This window comes from Fundulus heteroclitus, chromosome 22, assembly GCF_011125445.2.
Source record: "Fundulus heteroclitus isolate FHET01 chromosome 22, MU-UCD_Fhet_4.1, whole genome shotgun sequence".
Lineage (NCBI taxonomy): Eukaryota > Metazoa > Chordata > Actinopteri > Cyprinodontiformes > Fundulidae > Fundulus > Fundulus heteroclitus.
Window position 1 is genome coordinate 13,394,687 of NC_046382.1, and position 21,911 is coordinate 13,416,597.

Genomic DNA, 21,911 nt, shown 5'->3' on the forward strand with positions numbered 1-21,911 from the left:
AGTCGTGTCAAAGGCCTTGAAACCATCCTGCCAAAGCTCACAATAAGACAAGCAGACTTTATAGGGGCACACGTCAGAGGAGAAACCAGCAGATTAAGTACTACTTCAATCAGTTGTGTACCAGCAATTAGATTAAAGCCAGCTGCCCTTCCAAAGTTTTCTGGCATCCGCCGAGAGTTTCACCGGTGGAAAAAAGATTGGGAAGCGCTCCAGATGCAGGGAGAACCTACTGGATCCAAAGAGATTAAAAAGTTCCAACTTCTCGACAGTGTCGATGAGAAGACAAGACGAGACCTCCGCCTTACAAGTTATACAACTGCTGAGGAGGTTTTCCGGGTTTTAGAGAACCGCTTTGGAAATAAGACAACTATAGCCCTTGAGATAGTAGAAGAGCTCCAAAGACTCCAAGCAGTTAAAGGGAACCAGCCCAGGAGGATTGTTGAGCTCATCCAATCTGTAGAAAAAGCCCTGGTCGATCTGAATGAGCTTGGCAAGACTGGTGCTATAAAGAACCCTCTTGTAACAAAAACAATAGAGAGTAAACTTCCTGATAGCCTGAAGAAGGAATGGCTTCTTCATGTAGCGGGCAAAGGTGATGAAGCTGAAGAAGACAGGCGATTTGACTACCTCCTCAAGTTTCTTCAAGGTCAAGAAGGCATCTATGAGAAGCTGGACCAACTGAGAGAGGAGGAACCAAAACCTGAACATCGGCAAGCTCGAACCAGGACTTCCACCCAACTGAGCAACCAGGCTCAAGGATGTGTGGTCTGCGGAGACGGCAAGCATAAGAAAAGGCTATACTTCTGCCAAAAGTTTCGCGCGCTTAAGCTGTCAGAGAAAAGAGATGCTGTCAGGAAGCTGGGAGCCTGCAAAAAATGCCTGGAGATTCATAATGAAGGTGATTGTTGTAAATCAGAGTTTCTGTGCAGGAGGCCAGACTGCAGAGAACCGCGTGCTGCAGAACACCACTATTATCTTTGCCCGAGAGCTGATGCGTCCAAAGGGAATGTCGTCCAGAGGTCCAACAACAGCAAAGTGGGAGGTGACACAAGAGAGAGTTACACCCAAGCTCAAGAAGAGTTCATGAAAAGCCTCTCACCTGAACTTGCAGAGAAGTATCGCAATGCCTTTTGCAACACTATAGCCAGAACCTCCCTCGTGTCCAACCAACCCAGTCTTCTAGCAGAGAATGGAATCGTGGAGTGGCCAGTCATCATGATGCTCTTAGAGGTCACAGCCAATGCAGGACAAAAAATTGGGACTTTGATCGACCTGGCATCAGATACAAATTACATAACTCATGATGCAGCTGATCGTTTGAACCTTAGAAGTGAAGCCATAACCCTTGTTGTCCACGGTGTGGGAGGAATGAAAGTTCAAGTTACCACAAAACGGTACCTCCTAAAGATCCGGGTCCGCACAGAGCAAGGCAACTTCAGATCCCACCAACTCCTCTGCTATGGTTTGGACAGCATTGCAGAGATCCACAAACATGTGACAGCTAAAAGACTCCAAAAGTTCTTTCCAGATGTCCCCCAAAGTGAACTTGTGAGACCAAGACAGATACAGCTTTTGATAAGCCATAAAGAAGGGCGACTGGTCCCACAGAAAATACGCACTGTTGGGGACCTTGTGCTATGGGATGGGCCATTGGGAAAGACAATTGCAGGGACACACCCTTGTCTGTTTGAAGAAGCTACAGTTACAGCACACCAGTCCAGAGCACACTTCGCCAGGTCAATGAGAACAGCAGCATTGATGTATGAAGAACATATTTGCGACAAACCTACCATCAAGTCTTCTTGTTCTGCTATTACCACTCGGGATTTTGTTGAATGGTGGAGATGGGATAGCATTGGTGCCCCCTGCACCCCAAAATGTGGAGGATGTCGCTGCGGCAGTTGTCAACCTGGTGGCAAAGAAATGACTCTGGCAGAAGAAAGGGAGCTGGAAGTTGTAAAGGGTGGCCTGACTTATGTTGGTGCTGATGACCACAGTGATAGCCCACACTGGCATGCAAGATATCCATGGCTCATGGACCCATCTACATTGCCAAACAACAGAAAAGCAGTGGAGGCAACCTTCCTCAGAACAGAGAGACAGCTCGCCAAAGAACCGCAGTGGAAAAAAGCCTACAGTGCCCAAGTTCACGAAATGGTTGACCGCCGGGCTGCAAAAAAGCTGACCACAGAGGATCTAGCCAACTGGAATGGACCTGTCTGGTATATTAGTCATCTTATAGCACCCAACCCCCACTCTGTTACAACTCCAGTAAGACTTGTCTGGAATAGCAGTCAGAAGTACAAAGGCCAAAGTCTCAATGACTTTCTAATGAAAGGCCCTGACGTTCTCAACCCGATCCGAGCTGTCCTCCTCAAGTTCCGCCAAGGCTCCTTCGCCGCTCTAGGAGACGTCAGGAAAATGTATAATTCTGTGTGGCTTGAGGAGAGGGAAGTCCATCTACACCGGTTCTTGTGGCGTGATTCAGAGGGTGATGAGCTAGAACAGTACGCCGTAACCAGAGTGAATATTGGGGACAAACCAGCTGGTTGCATAGCACAACTTGCCATGAGGGAGACCGCTAACCTGCCTCAATTCAACCACCTCACAGAAGAATGGCAAGTATTAAATGAGCATATCTACGTCGATGACATCTTAACATCCCACAACTGCCGTGAAAGACTTGAAGTCATCACAAAGAATGTGGAGCTAATTCTAAAAGCAGGAGGGTTTGCATTGAAGCCTTGGGTCTTCTCAGGTCAAGGTAAAGGAGAACGAGAAAAGGCATCACCAAATATTGTTGTCCTGCCGAACCAGCTTAAGGAGGAAGACAACAAGGCGCTCGGTCTCGGCTACATTGTGGATGAAGACATGTTGCATGTCATGGTGAGGGTCAACTTCTCCAGGCGAAAGAAAAAGATGAGACTTGGGCAAGACTTGCTGCTAGAAGAAGTACGAACACAGACACCAGACCCGCTAACAAGACGTGAACTGTTGAGTCAAGTTGCTGGTTTGTACGACCCAGTTGGCCTGGCAACACCATCAAAACAAAGAGGGGCTATCTTGGTCCGAAGGGCATTCCAAGAGGCAAAACCAAAGTGTAGCATGGTCAAGGACACATGGGACCTTCCTCTGTCAGATGAGCTCCGCAAAGATGCTATTGGAATTTTTGAGGAGTACGTCCAGCTAAGCAAAGTAAGGTTTCCAAGAGCCCTTACTCCACCAAAGGCAACAACTGAACCAGTCGCTGTCACTTTTTCAGATGGCAGTGAAAGCTCCTATGGTGCTGTCCTCTACCTGCGGTGGAACTGTAACAAACAATTAACAATTCGACTAGTGGAGTCAAAAGCAAAGCTGACACCTTTAGACCAGAAGGGGGATGCGGTCAAAGCAGAACTTTGCGGTGCAGTTTTTGCATGCCGGCTGAAAAAGTACTTTGAACAGCATACCCAGATCCAGATAAAAAGGTGGTACCATTTGTTAGACAGTCAGACTGTTCTTGGAGCCATCCAGCGTGAAAGCTATGGATTTCAGACTTTCTTTGCCAATAGAATTGGAGAGATCCAAGAAAGCACACGGCTACAAGACTGGTGGTGGATCCCTGGACCACTCAACATAGCCGACATTATCACTAGAGGAGCTGGGCCAAAGGAACTTGATGCCCATTCAGAGTGGCAGCAAGGGCCAGAGTTTCTACATCTTCCAGAGAGCGAGTGGCCAGTTATGTCGTCAAAAGATGTGTCTTTGACAGCTCGAGAAAGCATTAACAATATGCAAAAGAAGTCATTTGTGGCAGCACTCACAAGAGCCCAAGCGGAAAAAAGTCTTCCAAGTCTTGTGGGACGACTTCCTGCTGGTGCAGCTGTCCTAAACTTGGTGGATGAGAGGCGCTTTAGTAGCCTAAAGTGTCTAATCAAGACTGTTGCTTTTATCTGGAGAGCCGCCAAAAAGTTTGCATCTGCAACAAAGTCTATTGAGAACCCAAAGTGGGAGGCGATTCCCACAAAAGGAGTTATCACCGCCACAGAACGTCAAGAAGCAATAAGAGACATCTATCTTGCTGCTCAAGAAGGGGTGACGTTCCCAGCTACCACTACGGACCGCTTGGTTGTGTACAGAGAACCAGAATCTGGGTTACTAGTTTGCGGTGGGAGAATCCATGCCTTCAGGGAGGATGGCGCTGCAGTTCCCCTTCTGCCTTGTAATGCATGGGTCTCTACTTTATTGGCACGGGAGGCGCACGATGAGGGTCATGAAAGTGTGGCTGCAACCCTGCTGAAAATGAGGAGGAAAGCCTGGGTCATCCAAGGGAGGAAAATTGCCCAAAAAGTAGTGGAGAACTGCCTTTTCTGCAAAAAGTCAAGAGCAAGAAGGTGCGAACAAGTAATGGCTGACCTACCTCCTGAAAGAACTACACCTGCAGCCCCGTTCGAGTTCACTACAGTCGACCTCTTCGGACCGTATCATGTCAAAGATGACATCAAGAAACGGGTCTCAATGAAAGTGTGGGGTGTCGTCTTCAGCTGTATGGCCAGCAGGGCAATTCACGCAGACTTGGTCAACACAATGTCGACAGAGAGCTTCTTGATGGCTTACCAACGCTTTACTGCAATAAGAGGGCACCCAAGAAAGATCTGGTCCGACCCGGGGACAAACTTCATTGGAGCTAAACCTGTCCTAAGAGAGCTGTACCAGTTCTTGGATACTCAGAATAGAACTTCAATAGAAGAGATGTCGGCTCAAAAAGGTACCAAGTGGGAGTGGATAATTCACCCTGCTGACTCACCTCACCGAAATGGGGCTGCTGAAGCCGCTGTCCGCATTCTCAAGAAGGCACTCCAGAGCCTGGGCAACAACACTGGCCTCAGCTACAGCGAGCTTCAGACAACACTACAACTTGCTGCAAACCTTGCCAACGAATGCCCAATAGACGCCCGGGTGCAGAGCCATGAAGAAAGCGTGCAGTATGTGTCACCCAACACACTTCTCCTGGGCCGAGCCTCTCCAAGCGGTGAGATCAGAACATTTGACTTTGCAAACTACCCTTATAAGAGACTCAGAGAAATGCAGAACCAGGTCAACAAGTTCTGGAGGTCTTGGAGCCAGCTTGCCGGCCCAAACTTATTTCTGAGAAGTAAATGGCACACTCTGCATCGCAACGTTGCTATCGGAGATATTGTCTGGTTGTGCGACCAAAATGCAGTGAGGGGCCAATTCAAGCTAGGACGGGTGGTGAGCGTAAATCCAGATGCTAAGGGCATTGTTCGGGACGTAAACGTCAAAGTGGTCCAAAGCTCCTGCCTTCCTGTCACGAAACCCACACTAAATCGGCCATCCGCCAAAGTCCTGAAAGAAGCTACCCAAACCACGGTTCTGCACAGAGATGTTCGACGCCTGGTTGTCTTACTACCAGTTGAGGACCAAACTCGGAGCTGACCGGCAGTAAGCAGGTGCTGATTTACGATCTTTCCATCGGTTCCCGTGGGAAGATCGAGTGGGAGGTGTGCTGACAAACTGCCTGGGAGCTCCTCCCATTCAATCAGTGGTGAACCAGGTGGAACAAATCTTCCAAGCAATCTGAGCATGCCAGTACCTGGCTCTGTTGTCTTTAGACAGTGGAAGGAGCATTAAAGAGCACCACAAAACCAAGGAACTTCATCTTTGAAATCAAGGTATTTGTGCAAGATCAAGCCCTCCACAAAACTGTGAAGGACAGCCGGTAAGCGCCATATTGGCTATGTTTTGACTTTGATTGGACTTTTTGCTGTAGTATTTGTAACTTCCAATGTTGTTTAGTTTTATCAAACAAGTGGGGTACAAAGGATAAGGAAGAGCCAAATTCATTGTTTCATAAAGACTGTTTGAAATGGTTAAAAGTAATTTAAACATTGTAGAAATCTTAATAAACCAAGTTCTTAATTCAGTTTAGTCTTCAGAGTCTGAAATTTTGGCTAAAAAGAAATGTAAGATCTAGTAACTTGGCTAAAAAAGATTGAAACATAGTTTGGCTAAAATATAATGAGATCTATTTAATTAACATGAATATTAAACCAATTGAAGGTAAAAAAGGTATTTGGCTAAATAATGAGATCTATTTAATTAACATGAATATTAAACCAATTGAAGGTAAAAAAAGGTATTTGGCTAAAGATACTTGGTTAAAAGATAAAATATACATTTTGAAAATTAAAATACCAACTGTTTTGTTTGGTAGAACATATTTAGTTGTACGGTTACAATGAAAGTAATGTGTTTATCCAGGTTATATGTGAATGACTTTGTGCATTTAATTTGGCTGTAACTCAGATAATAACTTGTATTTGTAATCTTTCTTTTGAGGTTTTTCACCTGTTTACTGCCAACCAAAGAATGGTAAATAAAAGACAAAGAACCGATCCCATGGCTGTTTGAGTGAAATCCTGTTAAAATCTTCATGTGGAGGGACTGTCCCTTTCAAGTGGGGAATTGCACAAAATAATAGATCAGAACTTGACAATGAGGGATTGCTGCAAAGCCATGGACAATGCAGATGACTCTTCCTGTGGCTCTACGCTTCTCCAGCAGTGAATGCTGCTTGTCAAGACTTTGATGCAATCAACTGGTTTCCTTATATAGGACATTTTTGACCAATCTGTATAATCTGACCCAATCTGTATAATATGATTGAACTTGACTTTGTAAAGTGCTTTGAGATGACATGTTTCATGAATTGGCGCTATATAAATAAAATTTTATTGAATTGAATAGGAGAAGAAGTGAAGGTGGTGGAGGAGCAGAAACACCTCGGTGTACACCAGGACAACAGACTGGACTGGAGATGCAACAGTGAAGCTGTCCACAGGAAGAAATGGAGCTGACTGCCCTTCCTGAGGAAACCCTGCTCCCTCAGTGTCTGCAGTCAGTGAGTAGAATATGAACTCCTACCTATACCAAAACATTTCAGAGTTTAATGTAAGGTCACCTGTCTGGCGCTTGGCCCAAACTGTGTCATCAACAGAACTATGGTTCAAATAGCTGCGGGAAATATCTACTACAGAATTACTAAATTAGAAAAGAAGAAGAATGGTCTAGTTAAAGTTCAGAGCTCAACCTGATTAAAAGTGTTTTTTTCTCCCAAGAGGAGTGGGATCAGATGTCTGCAGTTATTTAGAAAAAAAATAAAAGTACTGGGAGTTTCTGCAGCTAATGGTGGTCGGACAAGCCGCTGGGTGATTGGGTGAAAACAAAAATGAAACAACACACAGTGGTCCATTTCTATCACGAATTCCCCTAAAGATGCGTTTTTAGAATGTTTCTGAACGATAATATGATGGTTGGTGCAGAAATGCAGACCGTTAGTGGCGACATGAAACAACGAGGTTAACGGTTTTAACGGGTTTTAACGGGTTTTAACGGTCCCGCTGAGTTTAGAGTCTGATCTCATCGGCCACTAGTCGCCATCATCTCAGATGTCAGATAAAAGTCGAAGCTACACCGAGTAGCCAACGTATAAAAACACGGGGCTCTAAACGAGAGACTCACCTGTTGGAAGTTTGCAAACAGCTCCGAAGGTTGTGGATCCAACAGAGCGTCAGTTTCACGTATTGCTTTAGGACCCCCGCGACAACCCGGCGTAAAAAAGACGTCTTCTTGAAATTCTATGAAACATGTAAACTAATGGCTCCCGTCCCGTGCTGCAGCAACAGATGAAAACATTTTCACTTCCTGGAAGTTGTTCCTTCCCCCGGCCCCGCGCAACCAATCGCCTGTAACTAGACGTTTCTCACAGCCAATCGCGTCCTTAGAGGGCTGTAAGGCGGAAGTATCCAAAATTATGTATTTTTATTCAAACCTAATACCCAGACTTTTCTATAAAGCAATTAAATTATTTATTAATTTTTTAAAATTATCTTTAGATATAATTTTTCACCTAAGTTTTCATATTTTGTTGTAAATAGGCATTTCAATCTAAACTAACACGATACAATGTTTTTATCTAACTGCCCTGTCAATATGTTTTTATTTTTTAAAATAGTTTTAATAGGTATAATAACAACAACAATAATAACAACAACAACAACAACAACAACAACAATAATAATAATAATAATAATAATAATAATAATAATAATAATAATAATAATAATAATAATAATAATAATAATAATAATAATAATAAAATGTGACAGGCCACAGATGCCCACATGAGCTTTCCCTTGTTTATCTAAAGAACCTTCTATCCCAACTGAATGCTCTGGCATGGCCACATTAAAATCAAGAGCATGGTTGGTTGTGCCTTAACGGTGGTAGGAACCGCTATCAGGAACAATTTACTGATATAGATAAATAATGCACAAATGGATAGAAAAAATTGCAGAAAAGCTGTAGTTTTTGCTTTGGCATTCAATTCCAGAAAAGTTTTGATATTGTGATCTAATCTTGAGTTTAATCTGTCTTTCAAAGCAATTACTTAATCTTTTTTTCTTTTTTCTTTAGATTCTTTCTTTTTCTTTCGATTTCTTGATTCTACAGGTCTGGCAATAATTACGTCTGGGTGTGGCTTCCAAAATAAAGAAAATAATAACTTAGTTATTAAAACTTAACAATAGGTTTGGGGTTGATTTTTTTTTCACCAGGCTTGCAAAACAGGCTGTTTTCTCCTTAAAAGAAAATAATTTTATTTTTTTGTATTGACTGATGTTGCTGGTGTCGCACCTGATTTGATGATCAGAGGCATTAGCAAAAGAAGCAAAACATCTTAAAGGTTTCAAATCCATTTTCACACCACTGTAGAAGCTCCAGTTCACAGACGCTAATATATTCTTTGCAAAGACAAAGTGGAATTCCCTTCCACAGAAATACTGCAAATAGTCAATAAAAGGCAGTTTGTGTTTGTGGAAACAAGCAGTAAAATGGAACAGGAGGAGGTGCAGGATTGTGACATTGGATTGAACCTTCAGCGCAGCCTCAATACTGCTTATTCAACCTGCATGCACAGATCAATACCAGTTTGTTTTCAGGAACTCGTTGTAACGTCCCTGTTGTAACTCGGCTTGATCTTCGTTTTGCCGGAAAAAAAACATGGTCAATACCTCGACTGGCTAATAGACACGGTTGGGGAGAGGAGAGTGCAATGTGGGAACCTGCTAGTGATGGACACAAACTCGCTCATCTCTCTCTCTCTCTCTCTCTCTCTTTACTCAGAGCTCTCAGTCAGAAAGGGGTTACGCTGATGAAAAGAGACACAAAAATGCCCATCAGTACGCACCTGCAGCGAGGCTGTCGATCTGCTGATACTCTCAGGGCCTAATTTAAGTCTCTGGGATTCAGTTATGAAAAGACGAAAATAAAAGCGTCGTTGGAAGAACATTGGAAAGGCACGGGAAAAACTGCGTGGAGCCGGAGCAGCTTTTCATCGCCGATCAACCCTGAGTCATGTGCGCTGTTTGTCTGAAGATCAATGGGCAACACTTACAATGAATGTGTCCTAATTACTGCACTAAAGAGCCAATACTTTACCTTAATACCTGCTATTAGCAGAGCCGGCATAAAGTGGCTACAGAATGCTTTTAATTTCATGCCTATTTCATAGCTCCATCAAAATACACTTCTACCTAGGTCTCATTTGTACCTTAACTCAGTTTGCTTTTTATTTGAGCATGAGCACAAGGGAAAAGTTAAGCTCTGATTATAAATTTTCTGTGGTTAAAAATGATCCCTCACTCCTTTGACCCTGATAGAGTCTTCAGTTTGGGCTTATATGACATTAGCTCTGCTATCAACTGGACTGATGGATCTGGAGGATCTGATACAGGGGACACAGGTTCAAATCCCAGTTGCGTCAGGAAGGGCATGCGGTGTAAAAACTCTGCCAAGTCTCTCTGCAAGTTGCGTCACACGCTGTTTCAACCCCTGAATGAGGAATTGATCTTGCATTTGGAAAACATCATCAGCCAAACCAGCATGTTTTATACACAACATCGGAAATCAGTTTTAAAAGGTTGTCTCAGATTACAATGTTGTGAAAATGTATTTGGCACTAGAGATTTCTGTTATTTTTTATTTTGTCACGCTTAAATGTTTCAGATCATTTGAGTTTTAGATATCAGACAAAGGAAACTTGAGTAAATAGAAAATGCCATTTTCAAATGATTTAACTCATTAAGGGGAAAAGCTATCCACAAAAGATGTGATCGCTCCTGTCCTCTTGTTAGATTCTGAATTAACTGTGATTAACACTATTTCTCTTGTTTCAATTTCACAAGCCACACCCAGATCTGGTTACTGTCAGACATGTAGAATCAAGAAATCGCTTGAAAAGAACCCGCCTGATGACATTCTGCAGGCTAAAATATCTCAAAAACCCCGATGACTCAATTTAGAGAAATCCAAGAACAGTGGAGAAACAATGTTACCAGTTTGTCACCTTAAGCTCAAGTGCACACAGGTTATGTATCAGGACAGCGATCCAAAATATACTAGACAGTCCACCTCTGACTGACTAAATAAATGTAGTTGTGACCTAGTCCAAGTTTGGACTTAAATCTGACCATGATCCTGTGATATGACCTTAACTGGGCCATTCATGCTTGAAATTTGTTTTTGGGGCAATAATAATAATAATTATTATTATTATTTATTTATTTTTTTAAAGCAACTACACAAGAAATCTGTAAGTGGGCAAACACCCTTATGATACTTTACTTTTTCTAGCTTAACTGTAAAATACTTTAGTTTTAGCCACATGGATTGCATTTTGCTTTGAATGATTACTGCACTGACACACGTCCAAAGTCTAGTAATTTGTTCTGTCTCTGAACAATTCAACAAAACTGATGCAACTTTGTGGGAAAAACCCTTAAAACTCCGCCTCTTCCTGGTGACTATGTCAAGCCTGCACCAGCAATGTCCAAGGAGCCAGAACAGTGTATTTAGAAAAAGGCTCCTGTGTCCCAACATCTCATCCTTCGGCTCTGTAAGCCCAAAGTAGAGATCACATCTATATCTATCAAGTACTAAAGTCATGAAATCAACTTAGTTACATTGACATTAACCATTTCTACCATCTTAAAGCAACAGTGCATCACTTCAAGAAGAGGTTCAGATTTCCTGCCCTGCTTTAAAACCCAACTTATGCAATTAATAAGCACCATCCGCCTTCAAGTAACAAAAAAAAAAAAAAAATGCCTTGATAAAATATTTTCTCAGTTGGACTCAAAAAGAAAAAAAGGCTGTTGACTTTATTGGGAGCAGCAGATGTTAAACGGCTGAATAAACTCTTTGTTCTTCTGTGGGGCGCAGCAGATCCAGAAGTCAACCATGTTAACTTCATTGACTTCTTGGTGTCGCTTTGATCCCGTTTTTCGCCCTCACCTCCTTCCAATCTCCACGCTCCCCTCTTCCAGTATCTCTTTTTTCGACCTCTCTTTCGCTGCTCCGATTCGGCCACCTCTCACACGGGGTAATTGTTCTGCGGGTTCGGCGGCTCTTGCCGAATGACACCGTAGCTTGTCTTCTCATAGACCGGGATCTCTGACACCAATCTCGGCGAGGGCGCGACACCATTTGGTGTAACTGGCCCTTGTGAAGGAGATGGCATAATTGTCCTAATTAGGACGAGGGGAGACGATCCGGGCGGTCGCGGCTCTGACCCAACCCGGTCTGAGTCCATATGGTGGGAGGCTGATAATGAGCTGGTTAATGTGGAGCATCCGTCAGGAGGAAAGGCTCAGCATGAATGGCACGTCAAAGAGATTGACGAGGTATTACGCTTTTTGCCGTCTTTTCTGTCTCAACTGTCACGCAAATGTACTATTTTTCCCCCCCCCCAATAAAAACAGAACTCACTGATCCCGTATTTGCCTTTAATTACACTCAACAGCCATATCTGTCAGAACACTTGTGGGCGTTACATTTTAGCGGTAATTACGGACATCTTGCCCCCTTATCAAAAACGACATTTTCAAACTGCTTCATTTTATGAATCATTTGTTTTTTGGCCTTGACTCTCTCTTGGCTCCCATCAGCAGCTGTGTCACTATTTCATGCTGTGACTTTGTTCCCTTTATGAATATGAGATGTAGTGCCAGTTCAAATGAAAGTATTACAAATCTAATGGGCAGTAATGAGATGCTGTTTCACCGTTATTGGGCGTGGGTTGTGTCTATTTCTATGTGTGTGTGTGTGTGTTTTGTGTACGATTTGATGCTAATAAAACCATACTTTCTGCTCCAGGGAGCAAGAACTGACCAGGATTCAGATTAGGCTTTAATGGCTCCCTGGGCCTGAGGCTAAATTGAAATGTAAAACCCCAAACCAAACATCATTTGGTTCTTGCATTTCTTGATGTGGCCCAGCAAAGTGGAAATTGGAGGCATGTTGCTGTTTAACTGTGATTTGCTTTCTTTTATGCTAATATTGACACGCTCTAAAGGGGCTCCATGCATGTCTGGATTTATGACTGTTCGTTTTGGTTAATCTGCATCCACTTAGCAGCTTCTTCCCTGTGAATTCAAATGTTTAAGCACACACAGTGCCTTGCAAAAGTATTTAGGCCGCTGGAAATTTTTCCAGTTATTCCCCCCCGCAATACTCCGACTTCAATACATTTTCTGTGGATTTGTTGTGACACAGACCGACATACGGTTGTCTGTTACTGTGCAGGGATAAAAAAAAAAAGCATGGTTTTCTAAATGTTTTATAGATAAGAATTGGTAAATGAGTTGTGCATATATATTCAGCCTTCTTTGCTCTGGACCATCTGGTTAAAAAGTTTGTGAAATGGTTTAATTTAGAGGCAAACCAATCATCTCACCAGATGACACCAACTTTTTGACCTGCATGCAAAGCGCTGTGTGTGGCCGATATTTAGCATTGTGTATCACCCGAAACACACAGTACACACATTAACGGTGGGGACAGAATAGCGCTTAGGGGATATATACACCAAAACAACAGGTTTATTCTTGTTATGGCTCCAGCAGGACAAATTATGTATAGAAAATTAATAAAAGTGTACACATGTAACTTATGCAGCATATAAAGAAAATGTTTCCTTATTAGTCCAGTGAGCTCAGAGACTTGTCATACATCAATGATGCAATGAAATCATAACGTGTCTCATCTCCCTTTTCCACAGCACAAATTGAAATTAGGCGATCATCAGTGCTCTGACCTTCCCTCCATCCAGGACCTGTACAGGTCTATTCTATGTTATTTATATTTAACCTTTATTCATTCAAGTGATCTCATTGAGATTTAAAGAGACCTGTTTTGATAAAACAAAAACAACAAAAATGTTACAAACGCAGTAACAATATCAAACAATTAAAACATCTGATTCAGAATAAATAAGATGATAAAATATGACCTGAAAACAAAAGCGAGTTTCAAAAGAATTTTTCTAATTTTATAAAAAATAAAAAAAATTCAATTCGTGAAACATGTCATCTCAGGGCACTTTACAAAGTCAAATTCAATCATAATATATAAATTGGTAAAAAAAAAAAATCCTATATAAGGGAACCCAGTTGATCGCATCAAAGTCCCGACAAGAAGCATTCACTCCTGAAGAAGCGTAGAGCCACAGGGAGAGTCGTCTGCATTGTCCATGGCTTTGCAGCAATCCCTCATACTGAGCATGCATGAAGCGACAGTGGAAAGAAAAACTCTGCAATAACCAGAATGAAAAACCTCCAGCAGAACCAGGCTCAGTGTGAACAGTGATCTGCCTTGACCGACTGGGGGTTAGAGAAGATAAAAATATAATATATAAATAATACAAATAAATGTAAATTTCCCCAAGAGCATTCAACATGGAAAAATCAGGCGTCACCAACCTTTTTAAAACAGAGAGCACTTCATTAGTGTTATTTCATACGAAGGGCTACCAATACTGACCTTTGAACTAGAAGAGTCAGAGTTCGCCTTAACTTTATGTAAAATAAACACATTTTTCATGCTTTGTTATAGATATTATCATTTTTAAATCTATACAAATACAAGTGTTAATACACAGGAAGAGTAACAGAATAAAATAATGCTTTTGTTGCAGCACACTGGTAGATTGTGCTTCTTTTTAGAACAGTCTTGAGGGCACAACATGTGGTCCTCGGAGGCCACTTGGCACCATGTTGGGGACCCCTGGTTTAGATCTTGCTGTCCAAGTTGACAGGGCAGACTAAGAACATGCTTAGCCAAGTTCTGATTGTATTAACAGAGCGCTGAAGAAGATAAAGTCTAGAGAAGGAAGTTTGAGGCTGGTCTGTCTATGTGACATGTAGGGGGATTAATATAGAGGGAGCAATCCAAGCATAGCTTTGTAGATGAAAATGTGCCAATGCACAGGTCTAGGGATTGAACAATGGCCAGTTGACCCAAGAATATAAAGTAAAGTGACGAGTGACAGATTCTTACCCTGATATGAACTGTAATGCGTCATGACAGACAGCGTGGAACTTATGCTGAGGTGGCAGGCACGTTCATATCACATTTTCTATGGCTTTTGACCTCTGAGAATGAGGACTGTGGGGACTTTTTCAGAAAAAATGCCAAACGTTCAGAACCCACGAAGCACTGAAGCTAACTAAAGCCAACGAGTCAAAGTCAACAATATTCACAGATATTCAATATTCACAAAAAAGGGAATGTAACCTTTCTGCAGAGCCCACACATCCTGGACACAAATTGTTTACACTTTTACCTTTGGGTCGGTTGACAATACAGAGCCCTAATTAAAATTTTTTAATACAAAAACAGCCGCCACAAAGACAGTTTCTGCGTCCAACTTGTCACTCTGATGCACACAATGAACAGCTTACAGCCTGAGTAGACACCAATACTGCTGTGAAACAAAATGAGCATTTGCACTATCAAAACCTCCCTTTTTATTTTCTTTATATGTATATACAAACATGTATATCCTCTGCTCCTTATGCCCTTCTTTTTATTTCCTCTAAAAGTTGCACATTTATACTTAACATCTGTATGCTCTGACCACTTGAAACTGAAGTCATATTCCTTGTTAGTGCAAACCATCCTGGCTAATTAAGCTGAGTTTGGTCCTGATGAGAACATGGGTTTGACAGATTTCTGATCCATACACCAGACATTCAAGAATCAATTTCATCCCAGAATGTCTCTTTTCCTTGAGTGGACACTATGTTTTTTCCATGAATGTTATACAGGGTAACCCTATCAGCAGGTATCCTGGAGTGCTGAAGCTTTAAATTACCTCTCGTGGAGAGCGAAGGCAGGACACACCGTGCAACTTAAATTTTATTTTTCATCTGTGGTACTTTTTTTTTTTTTTTTTTTTTGCAACTGTTGCATCTGAATACCTTGCAGGTATTAATATGATTGTGCAAAGCTCGGCTGCTGAACTCACAGACATCCTGCCAACATTTGCTCTTGAGTTCAAAGAATTCTTTAAACTCAGTAGGTTTTAGGTGAAGTAAATTTGTCTTTAAGGACAGATTTAAATGAGGAGGTTTTGAATAAGTTTTTTTTCTAATGATTGGTCTTCCACTCTGATTGAACTGAAGACCCGATACCGGTTGTTGATGTACCTTTTTGACACCCGCCCCTCTACCGAGCTTTACGAGTGCAATTTGAGAACAGTTTTTTAAAAACAACAACTCAATCATAGCCTGTTTTCTTGTACACATAGAACTGAAGTTGTCATTTAATGACAACAGTCTTCCCGGTGGAAAAGAGATTTTATTGGCTCTTGCACCTTCCTGTCTGCCTGTTTCGTGCGAGCTGTTCTGCGTGACATGCAAACGGCTGTCAATTTACAGTGAAGAAAACCCGATAGAAGAGGCAGCAGCATCTAGAACGTCACTGGTCAGTGGTATAAGAGAGACACAAACAGGATGATAATGTGTTATTATACTGCACATCAAGGCTACTGACTGAGATTCAGTATTGATAGAACACTTTTCAATGCAGTGGAACGAGAACTTCATCTCATGGCAGACCAGCTGTGGCCACTGTATGATGGAAACCTCAGAGGAAGGTCCCCTGCACCTTACTGATTCTATGCCTCAAAGAAGTAAAGCAGGTAAAGCAAAAGCTGGTAGAACCAACCGCTAAAAAGGCATACCTATTAAAGTGGCCAGTCAGCTTATGTGCCCTGGCTATGCTGGAGCAACATTGATTTGATATGATACAAAACATCGGTTTCATTGACAGTACATAAGCCTTTATTGCTATTTTTTAATAGATCTGTCTTATATCCCATACATTGTTCCGTGCCTCCTGTGGCGTTTCACTCAATAAAGCACCCACACATGACATCAGTAACCTCCAAGAACATTAGCTTGATGCAAATACCCTTTGTTGGTTTCTTTCGAGCAAAGCAGGAGCTTCGTATGTTAAAAGTCAAAACTACTGATGGAGTATAGGAGGCACGAAACAGGATGTAATGCTGTAGTGCCACAGTTCTTCATGCAACTTATTAACATTTTCCTTTATTGGTCCATGGGGACCGTAGCAGTCATAAATCAACCAAAACACCCAGCAACACTAATTTTGTCTTTAATTGTAACAATGTGTCGTGATTCATGTTCTAATTGCTCCTGGGGGGAAGGGGGGGAGGGGGTTAGCTGATGATTCAGAAATTATTCAGCACAACGCAGGGTAGAAAATGTAAACAGATTTTAAATCTTGATTCAGTAATAAACATGCAGTTAACCTAATATAAAAGACCCATATTTGTGTCAGCGCTTCAGATAATCATTCTGTTTTCTGTAACTGGCAAGGAAGAAATTATTTATGCACTGTATAAAGGACAAAATCATTATTTTCTCACAAGATGTTTCCTGCTTCAAATCTATTACGGACTAACAAAATTATGCGTATCTTCTAAAGGATAAATTAATGAGTGGGAGATTTTTTACTGACTTTTGTAAAATTCAAATCTTTACATACACAGAGATTAGTAGTACTCCAAAAGCAACACGAGAAATCCAGATTACAGCTTGCAGATCCTTCAGGAACAATGACCTAATTTTTTGGAGAATATTCTGTGGTCTGAAGTTTAATTGTTTGGCCACAAAGACCATTAGTACATTTACAAGAAGAAGATTGATAAATCCTGCAATCCTGAGAACACCATCCCTAAATGTAAAGTGTGGGGATGACATCATCATGATGTGTAAGTGTTTTGCTGCAGAACGGACTGGTCCTCTTATTTTCATATAAAGATTGCATCATCAGGAAAGAAAATGATGTGGAGACAGCAAAGTAAAATCTCAAGACATGACCTGGGAAATTAAAGCTTGGACCCAAATGGTTATTCCAATAGGACAGTGACCCCAGTCATATCACTAAATAGTTTCAAACTAGCATAAGGTCAACAAAGTTCATGTTTTGGAGTGGCCATGCCAAGTCCTAATCTGAGTCCCATTGAACTTTTAAGCAGAGCTAAAAAGTGAGTGGGAACAAGGAGGTCTATGAACCTCAGTTACATCAACTCTGTCAGGTGGAATGGACCACAATTCAGACTATCCAGAGGGTAATATGGCAGAATACCCAAAATATTTGCTGCAGGTTGTTCAGTTTAAAGGGCAATTCTACTAAACGCAAAGGAAACGTAGACTTCTGAACTAAACTAAACTAAAGTATAAGTAAAAAAAAAAATCTCTGAAAAGTTCTCCCTCACATTTCATATGGCATTTGCCAAATTTTATTAATTTTGCTAATCTTAACTAACCTAAAACAGCAAATATTTAATCCGTTTTCATAAAAGACCGTGGGAAAATAAGGTTATGTTTTATAAAACAGTGTACAGACCCATCCGATTAATTTGATTATTGAAAAGTTCTGTTTTTCCAGTAACTTGGTTCAAATCACATATAGATTGATCACACACAGCCAGTTGTTTTCAAGCCTTTATTTGAGTTCATTCTGAGGATCTTCCATTTGTAGCGAATGAAAATGTGACATTTAAATGTAGGCTTAGTGGAAAGTATGGCAAATTATTAACTTTTTAAAGGTTGCTTTCAGAAGGTACCGTTAATCTGATGAATGACTTGTCTTTAACTTGTGTAAATATCTGGTTTCAAACGTATAAGCTCAAGAAAGAATACCAAACTGAACATCGAGGCTAGTTTGAACACAGTTTGAATGCAAATGGTCACAAAAAAATCCCAATAGGGCTACCACTTGATAATCCAAGCCATTCTCGCCTCAAAAGCATGTTCACCAGCTTGAAAAAGTAATCAGTGAATTCGGCTCCACAGACGAATACATTCATGCATCACATTTCATTAATGACACGGCTTAACTTTGCAGCTTGATATGGTTGGAGGGATAAACCGTTATGAAAAAAATTCTGTTCTAACACGGGATTTGTGCATTTTGTGTATTTATCAATATATATACATGTTTGATAGTTGGTGTGTCTTTAATCTAGTGTTTGAAGCATTCAACGATGGAAACTATAACCTTTTCTTTCCTTTAGGTGTGACTGGAACGGATGGGATGAAGTGGGCGGGGTTAAAAGCTATCTCACTGATCAATGAGCAGTAGGCATGGTGCACCCAGGACACATCAACCAAATTAGAGTTGCCAGTTAACCTAAGGTGCAGGATTTTAAACTGTGGAAGAAAACTGAATCTCTTTCCACAGTTGGATTCTCTTGATGTCTTCAGAACTGCCAAATTTCTTCAATTCGTAGATGCAGGTAGGTTTTGAAAACATTCTTCAGAGATTTTCCAGTGCCTTCTCATGGTATCTTGCTTGCAGTTGACAGATGAGGAAAACCCGAAGGGTGTCGAAGCGAGAGCCATTTGCTGGATATAGGACTTCTGTGATTCCCTTGGTTTTGGGCATTTGGGAATGAATATCTGCATGTAGTTGTAATAAAAGGGCATCAGAATGGAATGACCATGTGGTACAATTACGTTTTGGAAAACAGAAAACATTTCAGACAAATACAAAGAGATTTTGAAATCTGTTCACATGTTTTTTTTTTGTTTTTTTTTTTGCTTCACCTGAACCAGCATCACAAACACCTCTCTCAGGAGATGGGCTGCTGGCCTGCAAGCCGTTTGCACTAACGAGACTCACCTACTTTATCGCTAAGCGTCTAACATACAACACCTTTACTGAGAAAAAAAACAACAACAACAAAGAAGCCCTTCTGGCAGAGAAGAGGGTATTGATCTGTTCTATATGCAAACTAGAGCTTCACAAACAAATAACACTTTGCTTTTCTTTTGTTTCATCCCAAGTCCCACCCCCCAAATAGCTCAGACCTCGATAAACAATAAACTTCTGATACAAAAGAATCCCTGATGATGATCTCAAAGTTTCTCTTCAATTTAAGAACGCATGTGAGTGTGTGTCTGTGTTGCACGTGTGTGTGCATACAGACTACAGGGGATGTAGAGATCCAGCCCCACTGTTCCCCCACCTGGGGATCTTAACTAGCTCCGAGAGTGCGGTCATACGGTTTGCAGGTACTGCAGGCCAATTACACAGCTATCATTTGCCGGAGACTACCTTTTGTCTTTGATGTTGTTCCTCAAACAACAATGCCTCCCTTCTCCTCATCCCCCACTGGTACTTGCAAAGTGTTAATTACCAAGGCAATTACCATCTGCATCCAAACCACTGCTTCCCAAACGCTGGTTTGGATGCTGATTTGGGTCACACACAGTTCTACCAAGGACTTGTCTTCTGAAAGAAAGTGTGGTGTGGTATCAAGTGAAAAACAAGAACTTCTTTCTCTTCTTTTGATTAAGTGAAAACGCTACAGTTGGGGCAAGAGCAGGTTCTGCACATGGTGTAGTTGAGGTTATCGAGCAGTGTTAGTGGCTCACAGAACCAATGAGGTTAGTTATTAGGGCCTCACTTACAAGTGTTTTTTATTCCTTGTCAGGTGTCATGATATTTGAACGTCAATTCTTCAAATATATACTTTAGATAGTTCATGACACTAAACCAAAAGGTCAACACTTGAAGTAATTTAACCCACTTAATTGCAACAAGCTAACATTGAGGAACACAAAAACAAGGCTCCAACAATGAAGCTTTGTCAGCCTCTTTCAGGATGTTACCATGTTACCAAACAATACCATACATATCATACCATGCCATGTCATGCCATACCATACCATACCATACCATACCATACCATACCATACCATACCATACCATACCAACCAAACCATAACATACCAAACCATAACATACCAAACTATACCATACCATAACATAACATAACATACCGCATTATACCATAACATACCACACCATACCATTCCAACCAAACCATAACATACCACACTATACCATACCATACCATACCATACCATACCATACCATACCATACCATACCATACCATACCATACCATACCAACCAAACCATAACATACCAATTATATCATACCATACCATACCATACCATACCATACCATACCAACCAAACCATACCATACCATACCATACCATACCATACCATACCATACCATACCATACCATACCATACAATACCTTCTATGTCAAATCATACCATACCATACCATACAGTAGATTCTATACCGAATCATACCAAATCATTTCAACCACACCATAACATACCATACCATGCCATACCATAGCATACCAAACCATACCACACTATACTAAACCATACCATACCACACAATACATACTATACCAGACCATACCAATCAGACCATAACATACCAAACTATACCATACCATACCATACCATGCCATACCATACTGTATCATACCATACAATACATACTATACCGAACCATACCATACCAACCAAACCATAAAATACCAAACTATACCATACCATGCCATACCATAGCATCCCATGCCAGCAAGATTCATAAAAACTTTCAAACTAAACCACAACTCCTAAACACTTCAAAGGTACCAAAAACTATATAAAAGTAAATCTGAAGGAGATTCTTAAAATGGGAAAAAGCAGAGTTATGTCACACATAACAGAACAGATGTTTCAAAATTTAGGAACAGCTTTACCTCAGATACCTTTAAGTTGGGGGATGCTCTTCATCATCCTTATCTTACTCAGCATCCCCAGCTTAATAATTATTACACTGAACAGAGTAGAGCAATTTGACTCCTCAAGGCCAGATTTGCTGACCTACTGCTGCACCTGCTCTTGTGACGTCCAGTGTGATGCACCAAGGAAGAAATGGTCAAAGCAACAAACACAAAAAGAGCCACTGACTTGACATCATGACCTAAATCGATTGAAGGCCAGAAACAGCCCATGCAGTGGGCACAAGCATTGTAGGCAGCTTCCAATATCAAGGGAGCCCCACAGCTATGTATTACTTGCTGTGGGGCTCATCACACAGGGACAAAAAAAGAAGAGTTAATCCTTATGGCAAAAACTAAAGCAATGAAGTTGGAGTTGGTTCAACAATACTTTACTTTTTTGTTCTTCTAGAATACATTGTGAAGTCTAACCTGTTCTAAAAGAAAGCAATGATGTGGTTTATAAAAATCTGAGCTATTGATGATCCCTATTAAGACAAAAGACCTTTTATAATAAAACAAAGCTATCAGTATGGTTCTAAAGAGTATTTCAGAGAAAAGACTAATCCCCTGCAATAAATAGCTGGTTAAATTGAGTTATGCTTGGCTTAGTTCCATTACAAAACGCAGACGCACAATCGCACACTCTCACTTTGTCATATTAATGCCAAAAACAGATACACCTACTTTTTTTCTTTCTTTCTCTCACTGTCTTTCTTTTTTGTTTTGTCTTTCTTGTTTTTTTAGGCTGTGCACAGTGGGAATCCATTATTCAAATAGATCTTTGTTACTCCTCCAAGATGATTGTGGCACAATCAGCCATGAAATAAGTTTGCTGTTTTAAAAGTGTTATTCTCTCTCAGGTGTTTTGTATTCAGGTCGGCTTGCCTGCACCAAAAATCAATCT

General features: G+C 41.1%; 2 protein-coding genes across 3 annotated transcripts in view; one reads left to right on the plus strand and one right to left on the minus strand.

The window, feature by feature from the left end:
• Positions 1-7,739, minus strand: part of vrk2 (VRK serine/threonine kinase 2) — a 36,762-nt gene extending 29,023 nt beyond the window's left edge. For both annotated transcript variants that reach the window (XM_036126289.1, XM_036126288.1), the window contains exon 1: positions 7,522-7,739. The gene's annotated coding sequence lies outside the window, so the exon portion shown is untranslated. The remainder of the gene's footprint in view (positions 1-7,521) is intronic.
• On the plus strand, positions 3,643-6,469 carry LOC118557109. Its single transcript, XM_036126290.1, has 3 exons — positions 3,643-4,280; positions 4,785-5,719; positions 6,340-6,469. Exons 1-2 carry the CDS (start codon positions 3,724-3,726, stop codon positions 5,434-5,436), a joined length of 1,209 nt encoding a protein of 402 aa, XP_035982183.1. The 5' UTR covers positions 3,643-3,723; the 3' UTR covers positions 5,437-5,719; positions 6,340-6,469.
• Positions 7,740-21,911: the final 14,172 nt, after the last annotated feature.